General features: G+C 44.9%; 1 protein-coding gene across 27 annotated transcripts in view; it reads right to left on the reverse strand.

Annotated features, from left to right (window-relative positions):
* The window catches only part of msi2b (musashi RNA-binding protein 2b), a 573147-nt gene that overhangs the window by 66203 nt on the left and 480462 nt on the right, over positions 1-26482 (reverse strand). The window contains exon 12 of one of the 27 annotated variants that reach the window (XM_043718229.1): positions 22498-22590. The exons of the other annotated variants lie outside the window; for them this stretch is intronic. Within the exon in view, the coding sequence (XP_043574164.1) occupies positions 22498-22590 (93 nt within the window). The remainder of the gene's footprint in view (positions 1-22497; positions 22591-26482) is intronic. 27 annotated transcript variants of the gene reach the window in all.

A 26482-nucleotide genomic window follows, 5' to 3' on the forward strand; every position in this document is an offset into this window, starting at 1 on the left:
CCCTGCCCTCCCTTCACTGTTTTGATCACACAGCATTGCCCTTTGATGTGAAGGGCAGTGCTTGTCACTGGCCACCCGGGTGTTTTCCTATCTTCCTGGTGGTGGAAAGTGAATAAAGATTCATGCACCTTGTGTCTCTCATTGTGTCCCATACCTGCACACACACAACATGGGTGCTGGGGAAAAATAAGCACTACCGCAGTTAGGCGGTAGTGTGGGGGAAAAAAAAATAAAAAAAAGAATAAAAAAAAAACAGGAGTGTCAGACATCCTGTTCACTCTAAAAAAGAAATAACCAGATTCAAAACTGGCCATTAACAGGTCGAGGCAGCGGGCCGTGGAGGGGGTCGTTCGGGCCGACTGCCTGCTCCTCTTCTGCGGTTACGTTAGGGCCCAAGTGTCCCTGGAGAAGGAGCACGCGGTGTCCACCAACACCCTTGAGCTGTTCAGGGAGAGGTGGGCGCCGCAGGGAGTGGAGTGTATTATTTCCCCCTCCAACTCTATTTTGATATAACCCCTGCCCTCCCCTTCACTGTTTGATCACACAGCATTGCCCTTTGATGTGAAGGGCAGGGCTTGTCACTGGCCACTCGGGCGTTTCCTTTCTTCCTCGTGGTGGAGACTAAATAAAGATTTTTCACTGTGTCTCACACCTGCACAAACGCGACATGGGTGCTGGGTAAAAATAAGCACTACCGCAGTTAGGCGAGAGTGTGGGAGTAAGGAGAAAGTAAAAAAGGAAAAGAAAAAATACAGAAAAAAAACCAGAATCAACTTGTGAGTCTCCTCACTATGAAAATGCACCCTTGGTCTAGGAGATTTTCATGCCTCAGGCTCATGTCAATAATTCTGTCAGGTTTCTTGAGGAGCTCACCTGGAGAAAGCATGGTCATTGTCTGACGCAGTAGAACCTGGAGCCTGTTGCAATGAATCCCGAACCAGTGTTTTCTGAACTGACCATGAAAGGAATTAGCCACAGAATTGCACAGCATGGAAACAGACCCTTTGGTCTAACTCATCCAAGATATCCTAAATTAATCTAGTCCCATTTGCCCGTATCCCTCTAAATTCTTCGTATTCTGTTACAAAAAACCAGAATCTAGTCAATGGTAGTCCCAGGCTGGTGATTGTGGGGGAGTTATACCCCATGGATGCTAATACTGTCATTGGGCCAACTACTCTGAGATGGTGGCTGAGTTGGACTTGCTCCCTAAAAAGGAGCAACCTTTTTTAAACAGAATGGTATGGCTTGGTAGGACGGAACAAAGAGACAAGCACGGAGCGTTATGCTGGAACTATGCAGGAGACAAGCACGGAGCGTTATGCTGGAACTATGCAGGAGACAGTCTAGGTCAGAGTAACATGAACCTTTCTCTGAATAGCCTCTTTACAGCATGTTGGAGTAAGTAGTTTTGCAAATGTCCATTGGCTTTCATATACTTATCGGTGACTATTTATGAAATCTCCAGCTATGGCTCTATAGCTGATTGGCTCAACATGGTATATATTACTTAAAACCTATATATGTGGAGAGGGTGAGGTAATAAAATGAATCAGTTGGACTAGCAATCTATTTATTTTGTAATCTGTAATGAACCCTGCGCCACCATTGCCACGGCTAACTGAATTTACATCAAATGTTTACAACAGTTTTGACAGCTCTTTCATTAATATTAATGACTGATCTGCAACAAACGGTTGTATTATTTTTAGACCTCTCTAATTGGGTAGTCATTGCTCATCTGTAAACCAAATGAGATAATATTTGTAGCCATGGAAACAGAGACCACAATCTCCCTGTTAATGTTGCTTATATTAAAATGTTACTCAGTTAAAAAGACCATTGCTCCTCCAATTCAACAGTTTCCCTGCAACTTTATCCAAACTGTTCAGTCATAGGTGATCCCTTGCTGCAGTTTGTATGGTCTCCACTCTTCCTATCCACCATGACTACAGTCACATGGTCAACACTCTTCCCATCCACCATGACTGCAGTCACATGGTCAACACCCTTCCTATCCACTACCAGTACAATCACATGGTCTGCACATTTCCCATCCACCACCAGAGAAGTCACATGGTCTACACCCTTCTGATCTGCGACCAGTGCAGTCACATGGTCTACACCCTTCCCATCCACCACAAGTACAGTCACATGGTCTACATCCTTCCCATCCACCACCAGTACAGTCACATGGTCCTTCTCATCTACTGGCATTGTCTGACATCTTCCTTGAGAACAGCAGCTACTGCTCTCAATGTAAGAAAAGTTCCACCTCCTGCAGACCCGTATAACGTATAAAGATATTGAGAGGTGTAAGGCAAAGGTGAGTCTACAATGTCAAGTCACAGATTCAGCACAACTTCACTATGTGGTGGAATAGGCTGAGGGTCAAATCGACCTCCTCGGATTGCTCTGCAGAGACTGTTCTCCTTAAAAGCAGACAGGGTAAAGCTGGTTACATTGCAGCTGATCAAAACCATAAAGGGATTTTTATTGAGTAGATGGTGTGTAACTGTTTGCACCAGCACCAGACTTGTTAAGCTGAGGAGGCAGATTTAATGTCATTGGCAAAAGGACTAGAGGACAACTAAGAAAAATTCTTTACGACAGCGAGTCATTATGATCTGCCACACTTGGATTCAAAATTAACTATCAACAAAAGTGGAATGAATTGAATCTTTAAAAGGATAAAAAAAAACCCAGCAAGGTTGTGGGGAAGGTGTGCAGGAGCAGCATTTATTGGCTTGAACAATGGAATGGCTTCCACCTGTCCTGTATCCACTGTGTCCTGACAATCATCTGCCAACTGCACCTGAGAAGGTAATTAATGTCAAAACTGGGAACGATAATCATGATGGGAATTGTTGTCTGCATTGCCAGTGAGTGAATAGGGACTGGGTTGAGTGGTCTTTTGACCTCCTGGAAGGAGCCCGATGCGTGCTGTGGAGGGTGTGTGTTGGTGAGACTGAGGTGGGATGAACAGTTGAGTAAATGTCTAGACCCAGTCAGGCATGACATCATATGGAATGCTGGTTCCCAAGTGGAGTTCAGCCGTAATGATCATCTGCTCGCTCTGACATTTCTTTCTTAGAAACCTCTCCCCATAACCCTCTGATCCTTTTAGCTGTTAGAACTATATTCAACTCCTCAAACTTCCAATGTTTTGACCTCAACTGCTTTCTGTGGCAGAGAATTCCACTCTGTGGATAAAGAGATTTCTCTGCATCTCAGTCTAAAGTGCCTACTCAACATCCTTAGATTCTAAACCCCGGTAATGGACTCCGCAGTCATTGGGAATATCCTCCATGCATTTACCGACTAGTCCTGTTAGGTGGGATCTTTCTTGGTTAGTTTACAGAAGTCAATCCTTTGACAACAGCTAGGGGTTTACACTTGTCACAATGCGCAGGGAGAATTCATTATCTATCTATCTCTCTATTTATTCCTGAAGAAGGGCTTATGCCCGAGACATCGATTCTCCTTCTCCTTTGATGCTGCCTGACCTGCGCTTTTCCAGCAACACATTTTTAATCTCTCTATTTATGTCTACCATCGGTGTTTCAGGAGAGACATTACCACTGAGCCACATAACCCTCATAACCCAGCTCTGTGGTTTCTGATAAACCATCACCAAAGCACGAGGGTCACCAATTCAACAATTACCAGCACTGACCACCAGGGGCAGTGCAACAGCAACAAAAGGGAAGGGCTTGAGGGAACAAAATTAAAATGGAGTTGCGGAGTAAAACAATACACTCTTAACTCTGCAATACCCACTTCTCTCTATAGACATTGAGCGTCTTGATGGATGTACTTCCTCTCCAAGGACACACTCGCTCAAACATAGCCGAGAAAAACAAGCAGAGACAAAAAAGCTTCAGGTGGAAGAAGAGAGCAAGTCAGGCAGCATCAGGAGGTGGAGAAGTCAACATTTTGGGTGTAACCCTTCTTCAGGACTGGGGCTGGGTGTGGGGGAGCTGCAGATAAAGGGGATGGGGGGGGCAGGGTGATAAATTGGGGATAGGTGAAGACAGGTAGAGGGTACGACCTGGTTGGTCAATGAATCCGGTTGGCGGAAGGGAGGGGAGTTGGAGGATGGAAAGGGAGGTTATTTGAAATTGGAGAACTCAATGTTGAGTCTTGTAGGCTGCCCAGGCAGAAGATGAGATGTTTTTCCTCCAGATTGCGGTTTGGTTCAATGTGGCATTGGAGGAGGCCAAGGATGGTCATGTTGGAAAGGGAGTGAGAAGGGGAATTAAAATGGGCGGTGACTGGGAGGTCCGGTCAGCCCCTATGGGCCCGGCTGAGACGCTCAGTGAAATGTTCCCTGAGTTTACATTTGGTCTCCCCGATGTAGAGACGACCACATCGGGAGCACCGGATACAGTAAACTAGGATAGAGGAAAGGAAGATGAACCTCTGTCTCACCTGGAAGGAGTGTTTGGGGCCCTGGATGGAGGTGAGGGGGGGTGGTGTACTGGTAAGTGAGGACAAGGGGTCCCTGTCTTTATTGCATTTGGAGGGGAATGGGTTTAGAGCAGTTGAGCAGGGAATAGAGGTGGTGTGGTGGAGGGCTGTCTGGATGTCAGAGGGGGGAAAGCACGTTGTTCGAAATAGATGAACATCTGGGATGCTTGGGAGTGAAATGTCTCCTTATCTGAGCAGACACGGCATAGGCAGAGGGATTGGGAGAATGGAATGGAGGTCTTGCAGGATACTGGGTGGGAGGAGGTGTAATCCAAGTAGTTGTGAATCCGTTGGTTTGTAGTAAACATCTGTCTGAAGACTATCACTGGAGATGGAAATAGAGAGGTTAAGAAAGGGGAGGGAGGTGTCCAAGATGGACCAAGTGCATTTGAGGGTTGGGTGAAAGTTGTGGGTGAAGTCGATGAACTGCTCCAGTTCAGCCTGGGTGCAGGAGAGGCAGGTAGTCAGAAACCATGGTCCCCTCCACAGTCTGCTGCCTGTACCTGTAGATGGGCCACACACCCAGGAGCAGACCCATAAGGAGGTCCTCTGACTCACACCCACCACCACCTCCATACAGGGTGTCCATCTGAGTCTCACTGCATCTGACCTCAAACGTCTGGATCTGCAGCACAGCTCCTCTAGGATCCATAGTCTCCCAAAGCCAAAGTGGGAAACCAGGAGGACCCTGTCAGCCATTTCTCAGTGTTTGATCTCAAGGCTGTTTGCCTTGCATCCCCACCTCACCCACCGGATATATTTGAAAGGATTGGACAAAATTGGGCAAAACCTTTTTTATGATGAAGATGCTACTCCGTTAAGGATGGTCTCTTTGCAAGATCTCGGAGATTGTTTGACTAAAGCATGGCAGAAAGGCAAGGGCCAAGCCGAGGGAGGAAAGTTGGAATGGTTTTCATTTACGTGGCACCTCCAGGATATTCCAAATACCCAACCTACCTATGGAAGTACTTCCTGAAGTGTCATAATGTCGGAAACATGGCAGCCAATTTGTGCACAGCAAGCTTCCACAAATAGCAAAGTGAGAATGACCAGATAATGGTCTTTGAAGACTTTTAGTTGAGGCATAAAAATATTGGCCAGTAGTTCAGCTATAGCACCCCCTGCCTTCCTGCTGTTATTATGGTATTGGCCATGGGGGGTCATTTCAATCAGCCAGAGAGGTAGATGGGGCATCAGTTAAACTCCACCTCTGGCATGTGCAGAAATGCTCAGAACGCTGGTAAATCAACATGGGACCCCACTGTTGAGGTACAATGGACACTAGCTCAGGAACCTACACTGCCCCACACATCTCATAACATGTCTACGTGAGGCACCATTTGCTTGTAGTATGTGCACCCTTTAAACTGATAATAGCGATTCCATTTCAAATGAGTCAAAATGTGGGGTGTTTGTAATTTAAAACGTTTCAGGTGAACCTGCCTTGTAAAGCCACGCAGCATGCGATAGTCAGATTACAGACATTGTGTTCCGTCTTCCTACGCAGTCTTAGATATGAGTGCACACTAGTCATGGGCCTCTCATTAAAAAAGACTCTAAAGAAAACAGGCTGTCTTTAGCTTACTCTTCAATACAATGCTTTCTGATATTCCCTAACCTCTCGCAGCAGTCACAATGTTTGTGGATCCCTCATTAAAGCAGGAAATAAATCAAATGCTTTCTCGATAACATGCTCCTGTTACACAAACAAACCATTTCAAATTATCTTGTGGGTGTTGCAGTAAAATATAACATTGGGTTGGTGAAGCTCTCAGACTTCATTGAATGAAAACAGTGGAAAAACTACCTGGTCGTACATTCTGCCTGTTATAAATGCTTAAACTGTACAGCAGTGCAGTGAAATATAACGGTGAGCTGTGTACCAGTGTCCTGTATAACAGTGGGAGAAAGTGAGGACCGCTGAGTGGAGAGTGTGGTGCTGGAAAAGCACAGCTGGTCAGGCAGCATCTGAGGAGCAGGAAAATCGACGTTTCAGGTATAAGCTCTTCATCAGGAACCTACATTCCTGATGAAGAGCTTATGCCCGAAAAGTTGATTCTCCTGCTCCTCGGATGCTGCCTGACCTGCTGTGCTTTTCCAGCACCACACTCTCGACTACTGGATAACAGTGAGTTGTATACCATTGCGAGGTATATCAGTGCAGTTTATACCAGTGAGCTGTGTACCATTATGGGGTATAACACTGCGCACCAGTGAATTTGATAGATTTTTACAACAATCAATGATAATTCTGTGGCCCCCATTACTTAGACTAGCTTTCAATTCTAGATTTTCTGTTACTGATTCAATTTAAGTTTTCATCATCTACCGGAGCAGGATTTGAACCGATGTCAGTACAGCATTTGCCTGGGCCTCTTGACTACTAGTCCAGCCACATTGCCACTGTAGGCCCATTTCCCCTTCAGTCAGACCTTGATGAGCTAAAGTTTCTTTCAGTTAAACGCTGTGACTGCTAAAGCCCCTGTTTTAAATGCCCCACCACTAAATCTGTTCCACAGGGACCAGCTTCATCCAATTCGATAAACAGGAGCACCTCGAGGTGGAGAAGTCAACGTTTTGGGTATTAATCCTTCCTGTTCTGATGCTACTCTTGATGCTACTTGGCTTGTTGTGTTCTTCTATCCTCCCATTTGTCTACATTGGATTCCAGCATCTGCAGCTTTTTTTGTCTCTAACCAAGCTTCATCCATAGAGTCGCAGAGATGTACAGCATGGAAACAGACCCTTCGGTCCAACCCGTCCATGCCGACCAGACATCCCAACCCAACCTAGTCCCACCTGCCAGCACCTGGCCCATATCCCTCCAAACCTTTCCTATTCATATACCCATCCAGATGCCTCTTAAATGTTGTAATTGTACCAGCCTCCACCACTTCCTCTGGCAGCTCATTCCATACGCCCCGGCCACCAAATCAGATTGTATCAGACTGTTCCCTGGCCTGGCGTCCACTCCTTCAGGACAACTGTCTCCTCCCATCACAAAAATATCCTCCGTCTCCATCTCAACCTCAACTCATCTCTTGCTATGACCATGTCATCCATGATCTTGGTACTCTTCCTATACTGTCCTGGTCGGCTTCCTCCCTTCCATTGTCCATAAGCTTCGGTACATCCTAATCTCTGTTGAACGACACAAACCAGCAGCACCTCCATCGTAAAATTCTCATCCTTGTATTCAATTCGCTGCAGGAGTGAGTACCTTCCTATATCTCGACAGTCATCCCCAGGTATGACCCTGCGCATTCCGCAAACTCTGTGCAATATTACGTTCCTTTACCTCCTCCTATTGGCCATACCATTGATAGCCTAAAGTCCAAATCTCTAAGAATTCCTTTTCTAAGCCTCTATAGCTCTCTCTATACCTTTACAACATTGACTAAGCTTTTTGTCACTGATGCAAGTATTTCATGGTGTAGCTCAGTGTTTGTCAGCTGCTCCTGTGAGGCGGCTTGACAAAGATTCTCCTCAATGTAATGTCACAATCATTGTCCTTTCCTATTCACCCAGTTGCCCCAATGCCATAAGACCATAAGAAATAGGAACAGGAGAAGGCCATTTGGCCCATCTAACCTGCTCCACCACTCAACAGGATCATAGTTGATCTGACACTTCTAATTCCTACTTTCCTGCCATTTCCCCATAATCCTTGATTTCCCCAACTGATCAAGAATTTATCGATCTCAGCCCTGTATATATAAAGGCCTCTGCCCCACAGCTCTCTGTGCAAGGAGTTCTAAAGATTTTTAACCCTCTGGCAGACATAGTTCCTCCTCATCTCAACTTGAAATTTGTGCCCCTTTATTCTGAGACTGTACCCTCTGGATCTAGACAGTCTTGTGAGGGGGAAACATCCTCTCAGCATTGACCCTGTGAAGCCCCTTAAGAATCCTGTTTCAATGTGATCACCTCTCATTCTTCCAAATTTGGGAGTGTGGTGCTGGAAAAGCACAGCAGATGGGGCAGCATCCAAGGAGCAGGAGAATCATCATTTCGGGCACCTTTTGTGTGGAACCTCGATTCTCCTGTTCCTTGGATGCTGCCTGACCAGCTGTGCTTTTCCAGCGCCACACTCTCAACTCTGATCTCCAGCATCTGCAGTCCTCACCCTCCCCTCGTTCTTCCAAATGTCTGGAAGAGGCAACGCAGGGACGCACAGCAAACTGCCCATTTTACTGGGTCTCATAGAGTCATAGAAATGTACAACAAGGAAACAGACCATTCATTCCAACTTGTCCATGCCGACGAGATATCATACATTAATCTAGTCCCATTTGCCAGCATTTGGCCCATATCCCTCTAACCTCTACCTATTCATATACCGATCCAGATGCCTTTTAAATGTTGTAATTGTACCAGCCTCCACCACTTCCTCTGGTATCTCATTCCATACACGCGCCATTCTCTGCGTGAAAAAGTTACCCCTCAGATTCATTTTAAATCTTTCTCCTCTCACCTTAAACCCATGCCCTCTAGTTTCAGACTCCCCCACCCTTGATTATTCACCCTATCCATGCCCCTCCTGATTTCATCTCCCATGTGGTCTCTCCTGAAACTACGTCTCCTGGTCTCTATCTTTCTTGCAGTTTAAAATATAATTGTTTTTGTTTTTTTTTAAGTCCCCAAAACAAAGCAAGTAATTACTGCTCCAAGAAATCGAGGAAATCAGCTCTAGCTCTGAGAAAAACCTCAAAAAGAGGAACAGCTCTTACAACCAGGATTCTCTGCCATCCACCATTTTGGATCTGATACTTGGTCCCAGCCATGGAGGAACGCCACGAAGGCTGAGAATTTATCACCCAGAGGATGAGGAAGCCAGATCCCAAAGTGCTAAACATCGAATACAACACATCAACGCAGTGAGCGACTGAGAGAAAGGAATTCAATCCATGGGCATCAGAGGAGGGAGAATGTTTTCTATCAGACACTGTTTAACAATCACATAACAAGGGGACTTGACTGATATGCATCCTGTTCAAGATTAACAGCAGGCAGGGACTAAAATGTGGTAATTAGTTCATTTTTTTGCCTTTAATAATGTATAATTGCAAATGCAAGCTACATTAATTAAAAAAAAATTATCCGTTCGGAGATAAGAATATGTTTTCTGATTTAGTGCCTTATGACACACTTTCTCTCATTAAAGATTGAAGATTCTTATTAAATAATTCACGGTTGATATCACCCCATTTCTTGTGCACATAACCATTTCTAATGGTTTGTAGTAGAGATGATTTGTCAAAATTTCAGTGTTTGAGAAAGCATAGGGCTATTGACAGGTTTTGTTACGGTGCTGTCCAAATCCATTTACTGGCTTCAGCAGTTTAAGGTACACCACAAAATGCATACAGGCTCTGCTGTCTTCCATCACGTACCAAGTATACAACCATGACAACACAGCCGGTTGGGGTTTTGCAAAGCATGGCACTACGATTAATGAGGTGTGCATTGGCTGACTGTCCCAAGGTCAGACCTGTTGGCACTGTCTCCATGTCCCTGCAGTTACCCCCTCTGTCCCTCTTTCAACCCTTCCCCTTCCTCCTTTGTACTCACATTCCACAATCTTTGATCACCTCCCCACCCCAACGTCCATGGCCCCACGCCCACATGAACTTAAAGACCAAATCTGTGCCATCTCCCACTCCCAGCAAATCTTGTGTGGGCTTTGAGATGTGACGTGGAAACTTTCTTGCTTAAAATGTAAACAAAGTTTGGTAGTTAACTGTCAGCCTTCATTAACCAGTGCATTCTCCATAGTAATGCCTCTACCAATCAGAGTGGCTTGCCAACCAATCAGCACTGTTCTCATACAATCTAAAGGTTGATTTCCCTTTGCCATTTATTACCAATGCGCTGGTAAATAAAATAAATAGTGATGATATATTCGCAACATAGTGCCCATTATTAGATGTGAATCCACAAACGGACAATATATGCTGCATACTCCTGAGTGTGCAAGGACCTACACTGAAAACCAGTTTAGGATTGTCAGTTGGATTCACAGTGTGCCGCACTTGGGTATACTGGAATCTATGTAAATTAATGCACAGGATCTATTCTTTGCAGGAGGAGAGAACATGCACACATGCTTTACTTAAAAAAAGGAGACAGCCATTCTCTGCTTCATTTCCCAGGCCAATGCTTTGACCAATCAGTGAACCTACCTTGTTTAAAATTTAAACAAAGCTTAGCAATTAACTGTTGGTCATCATTAACTGGTGTATTCTCAACCAATCAGAGTCCACTTGCTAACTAAACAGCATATCTCACACAGTATAAATGTTGGTTTTTTTTAACTTTTGTATTTCTTTTCAAAGCCCTGATAACTACATGTTAAAAAGGACTTTGACAAAGATTGATCCGTTTTCAGTGATACAGAAGTTGTTAAACTTTCCATACAGCAAGTCATAGAACTGTACGACATGGAAACTAACCCTTTAGTCCAACCTGCCCATGCCAATCAAAAATCCTAAATTAATCGAGTCCCATTTGCCAGCACCCGACCCATATCCCTCCAAACCCTTCCTATTCATATACCCATCCAACAGCCTCTGATGCTCCAGGGAAAACAGCCCCAGCCTGTTCAGCCTCTCCCTATAGTTCAAACCCTGACAAAATCCTTGTACATTTTTTCTGAACCCTTTCAAGTTTCACAACATCCTTCCGATAGGAGGGATACCAGAACTGCACGCAATATTCCAAAAGTGACCAAACCAATGTCCTGTATAGAGCAACATGACCTCCCAGCTCCTGTACTCAATACTCTGACCACCAAGGAAATCATAAGGAGAATCAGGCAGCATGGAGAAGATGGATCAAATGGGACTTCTTCTGTGCTATACAGGGCACTCAAGGCAACAATTGATGAGCAATAAATGTTGGCCCATGTGAGTGAATACAAAACAAATTCAATATTTTATGTTTTGATCAACCTATTTTTTGTATCAGGCTTAATAATGGCTGACAATACAGCGTTCAGATTCGGGATCAGTAAATGTTGAATGATGTGGAGTCACTGCTAGTGAACGGGAGAGCAATATGAATGAAAAAATAAACTTTTATTTCTAAAAATGTGGGTCTTTATTGGCCACCACTTAGACTCAGCCTACAGTGCACACAGCGGGTGGTGTTCAACGCCAACAGATTGGGAAATATTAAGGCACAGCTCAGTAAGTCAGTGAGGGGTGACTTCTCTTAGACATGTTCACAATATTGTGCCTGTGGCAGCAATTTCCAGCAACAATTTACAAACTGATCACACTGCTCTGCTATCCCTGTCCATTTCCCGATCTCTCCAAGCTACAGAATTCCAATGGATTTCAACCTTTCACAAAAGCAACAGAGAATTCCAATTAGGAAGCCTGCTGTTGTTCAGCATTCCAATCATTCACTCCCCCCACCGTCTGAAACCTTTCTGCTCACTGGTACTGTACACAGTTCCTAATCCAAGGATAAAATGTGTCCCAGAATATTACCTATTGGTTTTAATGTTCGATGCACTAAATACCCTCAAATCCACTTTCACAAATTTGTTCAGAGATTGCAGGGTGAATTAATTAAATGTAAAATGCAGAGTTTTACTCCGAGATTTTGTTAAAAGTCAATATCTGAATCACTGATTAAACAGACTGAAAAATGTGCAAATGGGTTATTTTTGTCTCTGCATTATATTAAGCCCGAATTCAACATAAAACCAGCAAACTAACGTCACGTTTATCAAGCCAGTAATGGGTTTATTAATTGAGCGATGAGTTAATTAGACCAGCAATGAGTTAATCAAATAAATAATGAGTTTATTAAATGAGCAATGAATGTATCAAGCAACAGCGAGTTGACTAAATGAGCGATGAGTTGATTAAATGAGAAATGGGTTTATTAAACCAACAATCAAACGGGTGCTGCATTTAACAAACTGACAATAAGTTTATTAAACTGGCAATGAGTTTATCAGATTCTGACTGACACCATAACAATCCCAGTAAAGATCCAAACACAAAACAACTCCACTGACTTGCAGCTATTCCCGGGGATAATTCCTCAGCAACGGCAAAAAGTTACTGTGTGAATTTGAGGAGAATTCTCTTCTTTTCTCAGTGGTCTCAGACAAAACCCATCGAGTCATAGAGATGTACAATACGGAAACAGTCCCTTCGTTCCAACACATCCATGCCGAACAGATATCCTAAATTAACCTAGTCCTCTTTGCCAGAATTTGGCCCATGTCCCCCTAAATCCTTCCTATTCATATGTCCATCCAGGTGCCTTTTAAATACTGAAATTGTACCAGCCTCCACCACTTCCTCTGGCAGCTCATTCCATACGCGGACCACCCTGTGTGAAAAAATTGCCCCTTACATCCCTTTTAAATCTTTCTCCTCTCACCTTAAACCTATGCCCCCTAATTTTGGACTCTCCCATACCAGGGAAGAGGCCTTGTCTATTTACCCTATCCATGCCCCTCATAGACTTTATAAACCTCTATGAGGTCACCCCTCAGCCCCTCCAGGGAAAACAGCCCCAGCCTATTCAGTCTCTCTCCCAATAGCTCAAACCCTCCAATTCTGGCAACATCCTTGTAAATCTTTTCTGAACCCTTTCAAGTTTCATAACATCCTTTCTATAGCAGGGAGACCAGAACTTGAACACAGTATTCCACGTCCAACTATCCAACAAACATCTTTCAGATTTCAAAGGATAGCCACAGAGGCATCGGAAACTGGAAACATACTTTAAAACAGTGTCAACAATGGCACTGAATCATAATCCTGTTCCTGGATTACACTGGTATACCTGTTCTCAAGGTGCACATTTCCATACTGACAAGTGTAGCGTTATAATCCTCACCATCAGGTCTGTGTTTTGACTGTGGCTCCTTATCTGGGCCATGAGATTGACTTGTATGTTTTTCTCATCACACCTCTAACATTAAAGGACAATACAGACAGAGCATTAGGGGTTGAGTAGTGCTGCTCTGTTCCACACATAGAATCAAAACGTACAGAAGAGGCTCTTTGGCCCACTGAGTCTGGTCACCAAAAGTATATCACTACAGGTAGTGCTGGGATAACACGTGTTTCAGCAGTGTGGTTTGGCTATAACATCACTGAAGAATTAGGGAACGATATTTTCGAGGATGCTTACCTCCCATTGGCAATCATGCGATTCCAGAAGGGATTGTTGGATACTTGGACATGGAATACTGCGTTCAGTTCTGGTCTCCCTGCTGTAGGAAGGATGTTGTGAAATTTGAAAGGGTTCAGAAAAGATTTACAGGGATGTTGCCAGGATTGGAGGGTTTGAGCTATAGGGAGACGATGAACAGGCTGGGGCTGTTTTCCCTGGAGCATCGGAGGCTGATGGGGGACCTTATAGAGGTTTATAAAATCATGAGGGACATGGATAGGGTAAATAGACAGTGCACTTTGTTCTGCGTATGCACTGATGTCAGCTGCTAACACAGCAGCTTTCTGAGAGGTATTGTACAGAGAGCAGCTTTCTTCCATAGTTTTAAATGTACAGTGTTAAATTTACTTTTGTTTTGTTAACAAATATGATTTCATCCATGATCCAGGCTGGATTATACTTTGCGTTAGAGTTTTGGGTGATTTTTGAGCAATCAAGAAAGATACTTTTGATGGTCTGTCCCTAGCCCCACTTTTCCCGTAGGCTCCATTATTTCTATTCAGCAAGGTTTCACTGGAACGCAGCTATGGTGTTATAGGAGTATGACCTGTACCTACACTAGGCCCTTAGCCTTGAATGTTATGACTCTTCAAATGTTTGTCCAAATGATTTTTAATGTTTGTGAGGTTTCCCGCCTCAGCTACCCTCCCAGACAGTGCATTCCTCAAGCCTTCCACCCTCTAATATTGGGACACTGATAATTGGGCAGAACCTCATCATTGAGGTACAGAGTGCTTCAGCACCTCCTGCTGTTCATCACTGGTAAAACAACAGCCTCTGTGGGGTTGTGTGAGCTGTAGTTGAATTTTTAACATGCTCAATGGAATTTGTTTACTGGTAAGCGTTCCTGAATGGTCAGTGACTTACCACTACCCTGTCACCAATAATTCACGGTGTTTTGTTTACAGTGATGCCTATTCGAGTTATTTTCCGAGTCAACCTGTTCAGAGATATCATGACATACCTCGGGAGCAGGTGGGATCTGAACCTAGCTCAGAAGTAAGGACACTGCCACTGTACCATAAGAGTCCTGATAATAATTGCATTCTTGGTTTCAACCCCAGAGGCATTAATATAGAATTCTACTCATAAAATTGTCACCTCTGATTGGAGATTTCATCACTGGATACTTAACACACCCATTATCACAAAGCTCCATCTTCCCCTAGCCAATCACAAAGCAGACAGGAACACTGAAACCCAGTTGGCTAGCTCTTGACTTCTCAATCAGTCAAAGCTCTGGCCAATCCCAATAAGTAACAAGACTCTAGCATTCAAAGAAAATGACGGGAAGAAAACAACTTGCTTAATGCACCCTCCCCCTCCATGAATCTTCTTCCTCCTTCACTGACAGAGATTGAAAATACTGTTTTGGATGTTCCAGGGCATTCCTGGAGAGCTGGCAACCCCAGCTCTGTGACACTGGAGGCACTATATAGTGTCAAAGAGTCATACAGCACGGAAACAGACCCTTCGGTCCAACTGGTCCATGCCGGACATAATCCCAAACAAAACTAGTCCCACCTGCGAGCTCCTGGTCCATATCCCTCCAAACATTTCTTATTCATGTACTTATCCAAATGTCTTTCAAATGTTGTAACTGTACCCTCATCCACCACTTCCTCAGGAAGTTCATTCCACACACGAACCACCCTCTGTTTAAAAAAATTGCTTCCATGTCTTTTTTAAATCTCTCTCCTCTCACCTTAAGTATGTGCCCCCAGTCTTAAAATCCCCCATCCTAGGGAAAACACACCTACAATTAACCCTATCTACACCCCTCATGATTTTATAAACCTGTATAAGGTCACCTCTCAACCTCTTACACTCCAGTGAAAAAAGTCCTAACCTATCCAGCCTTTCTTTATAACTCAAACCTTCCATACCCGGCAACATCCCAGTATGGGTGGCACGGTGGCTCAGTGGTTAGCACTGCTGCCTCACAGCGCCAGAGACCTGGGTTCAATTCCTGCCTCAGGTTACTCTCTGTGTGGAGTTTGCACGTTCTCCCTGTGTCTGCGTGGGTTTCTTCCGGGTGCTCCGGTTTCCTCCCACAGTCCAAAGATGTGCGGATTAGGTGAATTGGCCACGCTAAATTGCCCGTAGTGTTAGGTGTAGGGGAATGGGTCTGGGTGGATGGCGAGTTGGTGTGGACTTGTTGGGCCGAAGGGCCTGTTTCCACACTGTATCTAATCTCTTCTGAACTGTCTCCAGCTCAATAGTATCCTTCCTAATAACTAAGTGACCAGAACTAGACACAGACATACTGAAGATTTTGAAAAACTAGCTATTCACAGAAAAATAATTGCCTTTGCAGTGCTGAGGACAGGCATGCAGGAAATCGAACACTGTCTCTCTGGTGACAGAATATCTACACTTTTAACATAGCAGCATGACACCCTTGGAGGTAAGGATATGGTCCATCATATGAGCATTTTTCTAATGGCATCGATGACTGATCTAGTCGTAAGTGTCCTGTCAACTGGATTCCATTTTGTTGAGGAAAGTCAAATTGCCGAAACTTTGTTGACACGTTGACTCTGATTGGTTGAGATGTTACCATGAGGAAAACATCAGCAAGCTATTGGATCCCCAACTTTCCCGGTACTACAACAGAATGTAAGGCTTGAACACATTTCTCTTGTTTATCGTGAACAGATCCTCGTGCATGAATATGTGTCACTGTCAGCTAAAAGGTTAGTCATATTAGAGGCTCGACTGACTGTCATAAATTATTTACTTTTTTGCAGTGTAGATTCACATCAGCTCCCTGGTGAAACATACTGTGGCCACAATATCCTTTGAGTCCAAGATCTGAACAAGCCAGGAATACCAGATTACTTCATCTCGGAGTTATTGGGGTCAGAATTACAAGCCGATTCCACTTGGAGGATTGAGGTTTACATTATTGATTGGGTGAGGCTATTAAAGATAAAGAGACCTCACAGTACCAAAGATCTGACTGGACGATAGAACAGGTTGGAAGGGCTGAACAGCCTCCTCCTATTCCCATAACATATGGGAACAGAAGTAGGCCATCCAGACCATCAAATCTGCTCTGCCATCCAACGTGATCACGGCCGATCTAATAATCCTCGACTCCACTTTCCTGACAATCCTTAATGCCCCTTACTGATTAAAAATCTGTCGATCTCAGCCTTGAATATACCTAATGTCCCAACCCCAACAGCGCTCTGTGGAAAACAATTCCACGGATTCACAATCTTCTGAGAGAAGAAGTTCCTTCGCGTCTCTGTCTCAAAGGTCTGCCACTGTATTCTGAGATGATGCCCTCTGGGTCTACACTCTCGCGCGAGGGGAAACAAGTCTCTGTTCTCCTCTGTCAAATCTCCTTAAGGAGTCCAGGCAAAACCTCTTGGAAAAGACTTGGGAGTGTGCATTGGCTGTCAGAGGCCTCCCTATCTGGTTTGATAAAAGGTTCCGATATAACGGAGCAGCTCTGTTCTCGGATGATCGAACATTGGAAGAAAATCGGGTAACAGCAGCACCATTTAAACCAATGAGATCGGAATGGCCAATACAGGGTGAGGAAAGTTTGCGTACTACAACTGCTTCAATCACGTCATAGCCAATTCGTGTTGAAGAAATGTCGACAAAGCAGAACCAACTGTACAAGCTTGGCATTTTCAGAGGAGACAGGGAACTCTGTACTCTAGGGTTCTTACATCCTCAGGGACTTGGTACAAAATTGGTGGCACAATTTCCGGCTACGCCCTGCGGCAGATTGGCACAGAAGGGGTGCCCGCTGTCACCTGGCAGGTGAAGTGCCCACCTCTCAAAAGAAAATGAGTTAAGTACATGACGGAAGAGGAGTTAAGGAGCTACACTTTGAGTCTGAGATGAAGCAGATGGAATTGAAGGAGACTTTGTACGAAACTCGGAAGACTAGTATCTCAGTGGGGCTGAGTGGTCTGTTTCTGCACTGCATTTTTGACGTAATTTATGTCATGACCTTGAACTGAAGAGCCAATCGTTTTAATGAGCAGCTATCTGTATTGCCCCCTCAAGCCATGTGTGTTATAACATGGCTTTAATTTCCTCTTTGGATTACATTTTTACTGCATGTCTATGTTTCCTTTGATTTCCATCGCGAGATGGAATAACTGCGACAGGGGGTCTACGTCTGTCAAGCTTTTGTGGCTTTTTTTAATTTTGGAGTCTGCTCTAAAGCCGTCCACGGTTTTGTGAGGTTGCAGTGCTGTTGCGTTATTGAGGCAGCTTGCACAGACTCATGTAGGAGTGAAGCCAATTAGACAAGACTGGGCACCTCGCTGAGGTTTGCCTGCCCCTGGAGAGTTTATTAGCAATTTGTCTTTCTGGTTTTGGTCAAAGGCAACAAAAAGCACAAGTCCTTGCTTCCCGAAATAGTCAAACAAAAAAAAAGTGGCAGTTTCTATTTATTTGAAATTCATAGCACACGGTCAGGCCATTCAGCCCAGCAGATCCATGCTAACACCTATGCTTCATGTGAGTCTTTGCTCAGATGTTCTCTCCAAACCATATCAAGACATTCTTTCTTCTACCTTTTTCCATCGTCTGCCCCCATCAAGATTTCGATTAAGTGCATCACAATTACTAACCTCAAACAACTGGTTGCAGGCTCCCCATTCTACCCACTCCACAGGTAAAGAGTTTGTTCCTGAATTCTCCATTGGAATCACTAGGAACTATCTTATATTTACTCCCCAGGGTCCAGTTTTGACTCCAAGTGGATACATGCTCCCTACACCAATTCATAAAAAGAAATCTAGAATTAAAAATTTGTCGATCTCAGCCTTGAATATACCTAATGTCCCAACCCCAACAGCGCTCTGTGGAAAACAATTCCACAGAATCACAATCTTCTGAGAGAAGAAATTCCCCAGAGTCTCTGTCTTTTATGTATGCCACTTTATTCTGAGATGATGCCCTCTGGATCTAGAATCTCCTGCAAGGGGAGAAATGATGACTATCGTCAGCTGTCAGAAAAACCCATCTGGTTCACTTAATGTCCTTTAGGGAAGGAAACTGCCATCCTTACCTGGTCTGGCCTACACGTGACTCTAGACCCTCAGCAATGTGGGTGACTCTTAAATGCCCTCTGGGTAATTAGGTATGGGCAATAAACACTGGCCTATAAACAATGACGTCTGTGAATGATTGAAGAAAAAGAAAATCTACCCCACTCTATAAACTTTAAGGTCCCTTTTGGATTTCACTCCAGCTGTGTCATTTCCTGACAGTTCTCAGTTCTGACATCATCCCAGCAAATCATTGTTTTACACTTTTTTTTCCAATGCCTCTGGGGTGAAGCTGGTAAGAGTTACTTCAGGTGACAATACCAGGAAAGAAAGAGAGCCCTTCAGCCACACTTTCATGTTTCCTTCCAAAATGTGTCGATCTGAGGTGATGACTGTTTTGGAGTGATGCTATGTGAGCTGTGTGGGAAATTCTCAATGTTCTATTTCAAAAGAGGCACCTAAACACTTGCTTTAAATTCAAGGCATATCACACAAATGTACTGAGCAATCAGAGGTCAAACGTGCTAGTTGTAATTTCAGATGTGTGAGCACACAAAGCAACTTTCCAGATCAGGACACTGCCAATCTTGAGAAGCCTTTCTCCCTCGGAACACTTCCTCGCCCACTCCTATCCTCTGATACGCTGCTCAAAATGTAGAGGTGCTCTTTGCGTTTACATCCTGGTATTTTTGCTCTGTTGCCAGACGGAGAAGCACGTGGTCTGACAAGATGTCTGAATGGCCTTTGAGGCACTAGTCCACCACTGTCTGTAATCATGAAACAACCTGATCCTGAACAACAGCAAGGGAATACATCGCTTGGCTGTATAAAACTTCAGTGTTGCTGAAAAGGAAGACTTGTTGCCAAAGCTTTTTGTCTTGCACTTATCAGGACATGTGCAACAAAGCCAAATCTCAAACGATCACAACAATGTACACCAAAGAGAAAAGGTGCTGATTGGTTAGCAAGTTGCCATGGAGAAAACAATGGGTAACTATAGAGTCTCAAAAAGTCTGAACGTATCCCTTTTGTTTGCAGAGGATGGGTCCCTGAATATATGATACTGGTCAAACATAAAAGCCAGGTTTTGAGCTCGACCAAAAAGGTTTCACAACATATTGCTTCTTTTGGCGATATTCAAGAAACTGTGCCCTTATGGAGAAACATGGGAAAGGAGAGTGATGTGACTATGGAATTACTGAGATATTACCATCTGCAGTTACCATAAATCATCAAAATAAGCAAGAGAAAGGGAAGGCAAGAACATGGGACATATGTCACCAAGGTATAGAGCCATAGAGTCATAGAGATGTACAGCATGGAAACAGACCCTTCGGTCCAACCCGTCCATGCTGACCAGATATCCCAACCCAATCTAGTCCCACCTGCCAGCACCCGGCCCATATCCCTCCAAACCCTTCATATTCATATACCCATCCAAATGCCTCTTAAATGTTGCAATTGTAACAGCCTCTATCACTTCCTCTGGCAGCTCATTCCATACACGTACCACCCTCTGCGTGAAAAAGTTGCCCCTTAGGTCTCTTTTATATCTTTCCCCTCTCACCCTAAACCCATACCCTCTAGTTCTGGACTCCCCGACCCCAGGGAAAAGACTTTGTCTATTTATCTTATCCATAACTTTGTAAACCGCTATAAGGTCACCCCTCAGCCTCCGACGCTCCAGATGAAAACAGCCCCAGCCTGTTCAGCCTCTCCCTGTAGCTCAGATCCTCCAACCCTGGCAACATCCTTGTAAATCTTTTCTGAACCCTTTCAAGTTTCACAACATCTTTCCGAAGGAGGCCAGAATTGCACGCAATATTCCAACAGTGGCCTAACCAATGTCCTGTACAGCCGCAACATGATATGAGGAAGAGAATGTTTTCGAGGAACCAGTTTCCGTTTTGGGTAAAGAAAGGAACAAAACACTTGATTCCTTGAAAGACCTTCCACCAGTCCTTCAACTCCCACCACACCTCTTCTGCCAGACAGGCTCCTCATCAACAAATCTGGTCTGATCATTCTGATTTCGGCTAAAGGGACTTGAATGCCAACCCCTGTAGTTAGGTATAAACCCAATGCAAGACATTGGGAGATAGTGGGTGGCTTCTTCTGGGAATCCTCTGTGGGAACCTTGTGTCCTGGTTACCAATGGAAACCCTCAGGGAGACTGTGTAGGCCTGCTCAGAGACAGCAGTATGTGGCATCATATCAATAACGTCTGGTTAACATCTGAGCACTCTTTAGGGATATACAAGTCCAATTTAACATTTTGCAGGGAGGTTGCATTCTGGCGAATAGAGGGCGATATTCTAATTTTAAAAAAGGCCTTGGCATCCATCAAAAGATTGTCCAACCATGCTAAAATAAGAACCCCCATAAGGTGATAGAACATTCAGAAAATTGTTTCTCTCAATTCTCAGAAATGACTTCGCTAAAATATTGCACTTGGAAGAAGAAAAGCGACGTGTAAATTCGAGCAGGTAAAAGTTGGAATGTTCCCGTCACGTCATCCCTTGTTCCCGCCCTCCAAAGGAAAGCCCCATACCTTCCCAGTCTATGTTGGATCCAGGGAATCCCCATAAACTGAACTACAGCTGGCCTCCACATTCTTGAGCTAGGGAGAGTAATACTTCCACCCCAGCATCCTGGGATTGGGATGGGGATCATTGGTGACCCTCTACAGAGGCTGTACAGATGCACAATGCTCACCATCCAGTCACGTCACCAATGCAGCGGCAGCGGTGAATTGAGATGGTGGAACAGTTGTCAAAGCTTTGAGAAGTGCGGCTCCCCTCCCCAAAACCCAAAGGGTTTGTGCGAGTTTGATAAGGTATTTGGAAGAAGTGGCATTAATGTGGTTCAGTACCTCAGGGTTAGGCCTGTAATACTGTCCTGTTAGATGAACCACTGACACAGGATTGCTAAATATCGTCAGAACACAGATTTTCAAACTTGTCCCTCAATACAAAGTTGGCGCTGGCTGGATATATGGTGCAGACCAATATTGTGAGAGAATGGTGAGGAAGGGTTGGAGGCTAAGGAAGATTAAACGTGGGAGAGGATCATGTATTAAATCTGCAGCAGAAAGATGATTGGAAATATGGGGATTGTCAGCAAAACCATTCCCCCAAGACCAAGCGAAGCAAATCTCAGTTGCCCCGGTTTACTTATTACAACACTGCTTCAGCATGCCACATGCTAAATTCCAACTTGTGTCAAATACAGTCATAGCTATTACACAGTACAGTGTCACTGTCAAGATGGAGACTGGCCACAGGCCCCAGCCTCATCGAGGTGAGAACTCAGCTCCTTCAGGGAAAGGGACGTGGTGGGGATGGGGAGAACAGCCTGGGAGCAGGGTCACAGACAATAGTGCGTCGAGTTAGAGGGGACTCAACGGGCCGAGTGGGGGTACCCTATGCTATCCTCTAAGCAGATCCAGCGACACCGACCGTCAAAGGGAACACATCGAATATACAAGCATGCAACTCCGATCCATTGTCACACAAAATAAAAAAAAACATACAGAACTAAAGAAGAGGAGATGCAGGCAGAGGAGAGTGGGAGATATGTTTATGAAACTGGAGGCATTGCGTATCACAGACAGAAAAAGATTTAAAGAAACAGGTGTTAAAACTGAATGGAAAACAAATACGACATCACTTCCTCAGAGTAGATATGGATTTCTCGTTTCCTTTTTTGTTTGATTTTGTGTGCGGCGTGTCTTATGTAAAGAACAAGCGACATGCAACTAACGTAGGAAGCTTCACATTGACAGGATTAATAGGCAAGGACAAACCTTCCTGCTCAGCACGCTCAGAAGAGTGTTTGAGATGGAGGTGCGCAGGTCCGAGTGTAAGAGAGGCGGGATACACTGCCTCAGAAACACTCTCTCACAGCGGCCCCAACCAATCGAGAAAAAGAACAACAACAAAAAAAAACATAACTACTCACACACCTACCGACAGAGTCATGTAGCTCGCATGATTATATTCCAGCTGGCAGATCTGAGAGACGACCTGGAGATCTTGACAGGGCCAACACTATGGGGGGAATGAACCTAGATGCCAAATCCAGAGGGCTCACGGATCATTTTGATTCTGGGTTGAGGGCCTCTCTCTTTATTTAACGACCCCCAATCCTGGCCCCCTCACCAACGCCTCCACCTTCCCTTTCTCTTGTCTTCTAATCCCTTTCACGCAAGGTCAGAAATCCAAACTCAGAGAGTGGGCAAGGTCAGAAACCCCAACTCAGGGAGTGGGCAAGGTCAGAAACCCCAACTCAGGGAGTGGACAAGGTCAGAAACCCCAACTCAGGGAGTGGGCAAGGTCAGAAACCCCAACTCAGAGAGTGGGCAAGGTCAGAAACCCCAAACTCAGGGAGTGGGCAAGGTCAGAAACCCCAACTCAGGGAGTGGGCAAGATCAGAAACCCCAACTCAGGGAGTGGGCAAGGTCAGAAACCCCAACTCTGGGAGTGGGCAAGATCAGAAATCCAAACTCAGGGAGTGGGCAAGACCAGAAACCCCAACTCAGGGAGTGGGCAAGACCAGAAACCCCAACTCAGGGAGTGGGCAAGGTCAGAAACCCCAACTCAGGGAGTGGGCAAGATCAGAAATCCAAACTCAGGGAGTGGGCAAGGTCAGAAATCCAAACTCAGGGAGTGGGCAAGGTCAGAAATCCAAACTCAGGGAGTGGGCAAGACCAGAAACCCCAACTCAGGGAGTGGGCAAGGTCAGAAATCCAAACTCAGGGAGTGGGCAAGACCAGAAACCCCAACTCAGGGAGTGGGCAAGATCAGAAACCCCAACTCAAGCAGAATGGACAAGGTCAGAAACCCCAACTCTGGGAGTGGACAAGGTCAGAAACCTCAACTCAGACAGAGCAGATGAGGTAAGCTGATTCGACCACAGACCTCTGTTACCTTGGCTCCAGGTCAAGTGCTGAAAGCAATGTAACAGCGATGCCTGAGAGGTGGGGGGAGTACGGAAGGGGTATGTTTAGTGGGTGTAACACCTTTCCTCCCCTCCCACCCTCACTAGGCGCTTGGTGCTTCCCTACAGTGAGAATGGCAGAAGGCCGAAGAATTCCACAGCAAGTAGACACCAGGATCTCCATGGCAACGTTTCATGGCTCCGTGAGGTCGGAAATAGACTTGGTGCCACTGATTAAACTTTGGGAAAAAGTAAGAATTTAACAGACTACTTTCCGAAAAGTTTCAATTCGACTTCGCCACTTGTTTCGAGGCAATTGATGAAAAGGCCGCACCCCAAAGTTTAATTAAAAATATCGGAGCAAAATGCCATAAAGAGATTGAGCTTTCTGTACCAGGGTTGACTGACTGTGGAGTCTTTGAGGTAAAGTCACAGAGGGAAGATCAGAGAGGGTCTGGTGAGGGGAAGGGAGACTAGGACCTTTGGCAAAGCCCAACAGAATAGGAGAGCACAGTTTTTATGAGAGAAATAACAACTTCCTGTGCTGCTATCGTTTATCAAGTGTTACTCACAGTTTTGAGGAATCACAACAATTCCTCAAATATTCGCCATATTGATTAGTGACTTAGAATTGGGAATGGAAGGCCACATAAAAGTGATGGTGCACCACGCAGTGAAAGTGTAAACTCGCCGAACTTTAGGCAGATTGTGTTCTGTGGGCAAAACTCTCCCAAATGGATTTCAACATTGGTGATTGTTGAGCTACAGTAATAATAATAAGCTGACCGCAGGTAAAGAGGGAGCTATCCCATTCTTTCTTCATCTTTCTAATCGCAGCCCAGTCAACCTTCCCACAGGGAGAGTCTGATTGAGTTCTGGGATGATCTGTCATCTGCCGGTCTAGCCTCAGGTAGATCTGTCCTAGCTTCTGATTTGTTGTTGTTGGTTTGAGGCTACACTAAAGTTCGAGCTCGCTGAGCAGCGGAGGGGTCACTGCTTCCGGAGGCGAGAATAGAACTACTTGAAGCTCCAGGAGGTGAAGATCCAACCAAGACTCGCATTTATGTTGCGCTTTTCATGACCTCAGGATGTTCCCAAGCACTTTATAACTAATTGAGCACTTCTGTACTCAGTGCTGTGCTGTTGGAAATACTGCAGCCAATCTGTGTCCCACAAAAAAAAACTACACAATAAAACCAGATAATCTGCTTGAGTGATGCTTGGGGATAAATGTTGGCCCAGGGAGAACACTCCTCGTCTTCAAGATGATGTCACTGGACATGTTACATCAATCCATTAGGGACCTGCCTCTTATTGGAAAGACCTCAGCTCTTGACAGTGCAGTTCTCCCTCAGTTGGAGAGCCTCAACTTGGGTTTTGGGATCAAGTGTCCAGGGAGGTCTTGAACCCACAATCTTCTGACTGAGAGGAGAACATTTTCTACTCTGTGGGAGCTCTAGAGTATGACAGCTGACCCTCGAAGCGAAAGGAAAAAGATGGGCCAATCCTTGCTGAGTGACTTTGAAATTCAGGCCAACACAAAATGGACACTTTGAGCTGAGGGCAGGGACTATCTTGGGGAGCGACGGGCAGGAGGTACAACTGTTGTCACTCCTGCCTGGATGTCACAGGGTTCAAATCCCAAGCTCCAGCCCAATCCGAAGCCAGCATCTAAAACTGGTCAAAGTTGTATCCAATGGGGATGTCCACATGGAGCAGTGGGTGGGCAAACAGTGAAAAGGAAACTTTCCATCATCTGATGACTAACAAGCCATTACAAAACCAATGTGATGGCAATGAGACACGGGAAGATTGGATGGAGTGGGGAGTGGGGGTGGGGTGGGGTTGAGGCTGGGGAAACCCTACGTTGCATAGATTGTGCCTATCCCTTTCTCTCTTTCACCTCATGCACCAGCCCAGTGGAGAGGGCAACAGAAGAGAGAACAGAGCATTAAATTGCCCTAGATCTCCAGTTAACGAAACAACTTGAGTTTGGGGGAGGGTTTTCCTTCATTCACTCTCCAGCCTTGGAGATGAAGACGAGATTGCGCCGTTGATTGACGTTTGGATGGGGACAATGACGGCTGTGGCAGGGAGGAGGAATTACATTGATGTTTCTGTCCTGTAAGACACACCTGCATCATGCTTAATGCAGCGCATGTTGTAAACATTTGGTACAAACCACTAAGTCTCATCGAACAGACTTTAAACCTACCCAGAGATAGTATGTGAAACACGTGCTTCACCTCATGAGGCTAAACAAACATGGAAATGAGAATTTTTGGAGTTTGGTCACTAGCCCTCAATCTCAGCACCCAGAAAAACACACAAGGATCTACCGCTGTCCTTCAAACCTGCCAGCCAGAGTCATCTTAATCTCCATTTGATTTTGGTTTATTGCAGTTATTAATACCCACAAACACTTTTTTTTAAAAAAGTATGATTCAGGCATAGAATCGTCAAATGCTTTGTTCTAATTTAATTTATTTTTTTAAAATGGCACCAAAAGCACTCTGATGTAACAAATGAAACAAAGTTAAAACGAATCTATCCATACTCTGTGGCCTGACGGGTCTTGTGCCAGATTAGCTGGTTAGGGAGGTGCAAACAGTGGGGAAACATGGGGCAGGTGAGGCACAGACAGACAATGAACAGAGTCAAAGAATGATGGAAGAATGGTGGGATGTAATGGCGGGGGACAGGGTGATGGGAGCTTTGGATGGTTGGGAAGGAGGGGTTGATGGGAACAGTAGATGGTGGGGAAGAAAGGGATGATGGGAGCAGTGAATGGAGGGGGAGGAAGGGATGATGGGAACAGTGGATGATGGGGGAGGAAGGGATGATGGGAACAG

This window comes from Chiloscyllium plagiosum, chromosome 28, assembly GCF_004010195.1.
Source record: "Chiloscyllium plagiosum isolate BGI_BamShark_2017 chromosome 28, ASM401019v2, whole genome shotgun sequence".
Lineage (NCBI taxonomy): Eukaryota > Metazoa > Chordata > Chondrichthyes > Orectolobiformes > Hemiscylliidae > Chiloscyllium > Chiloscyllium plagiosum.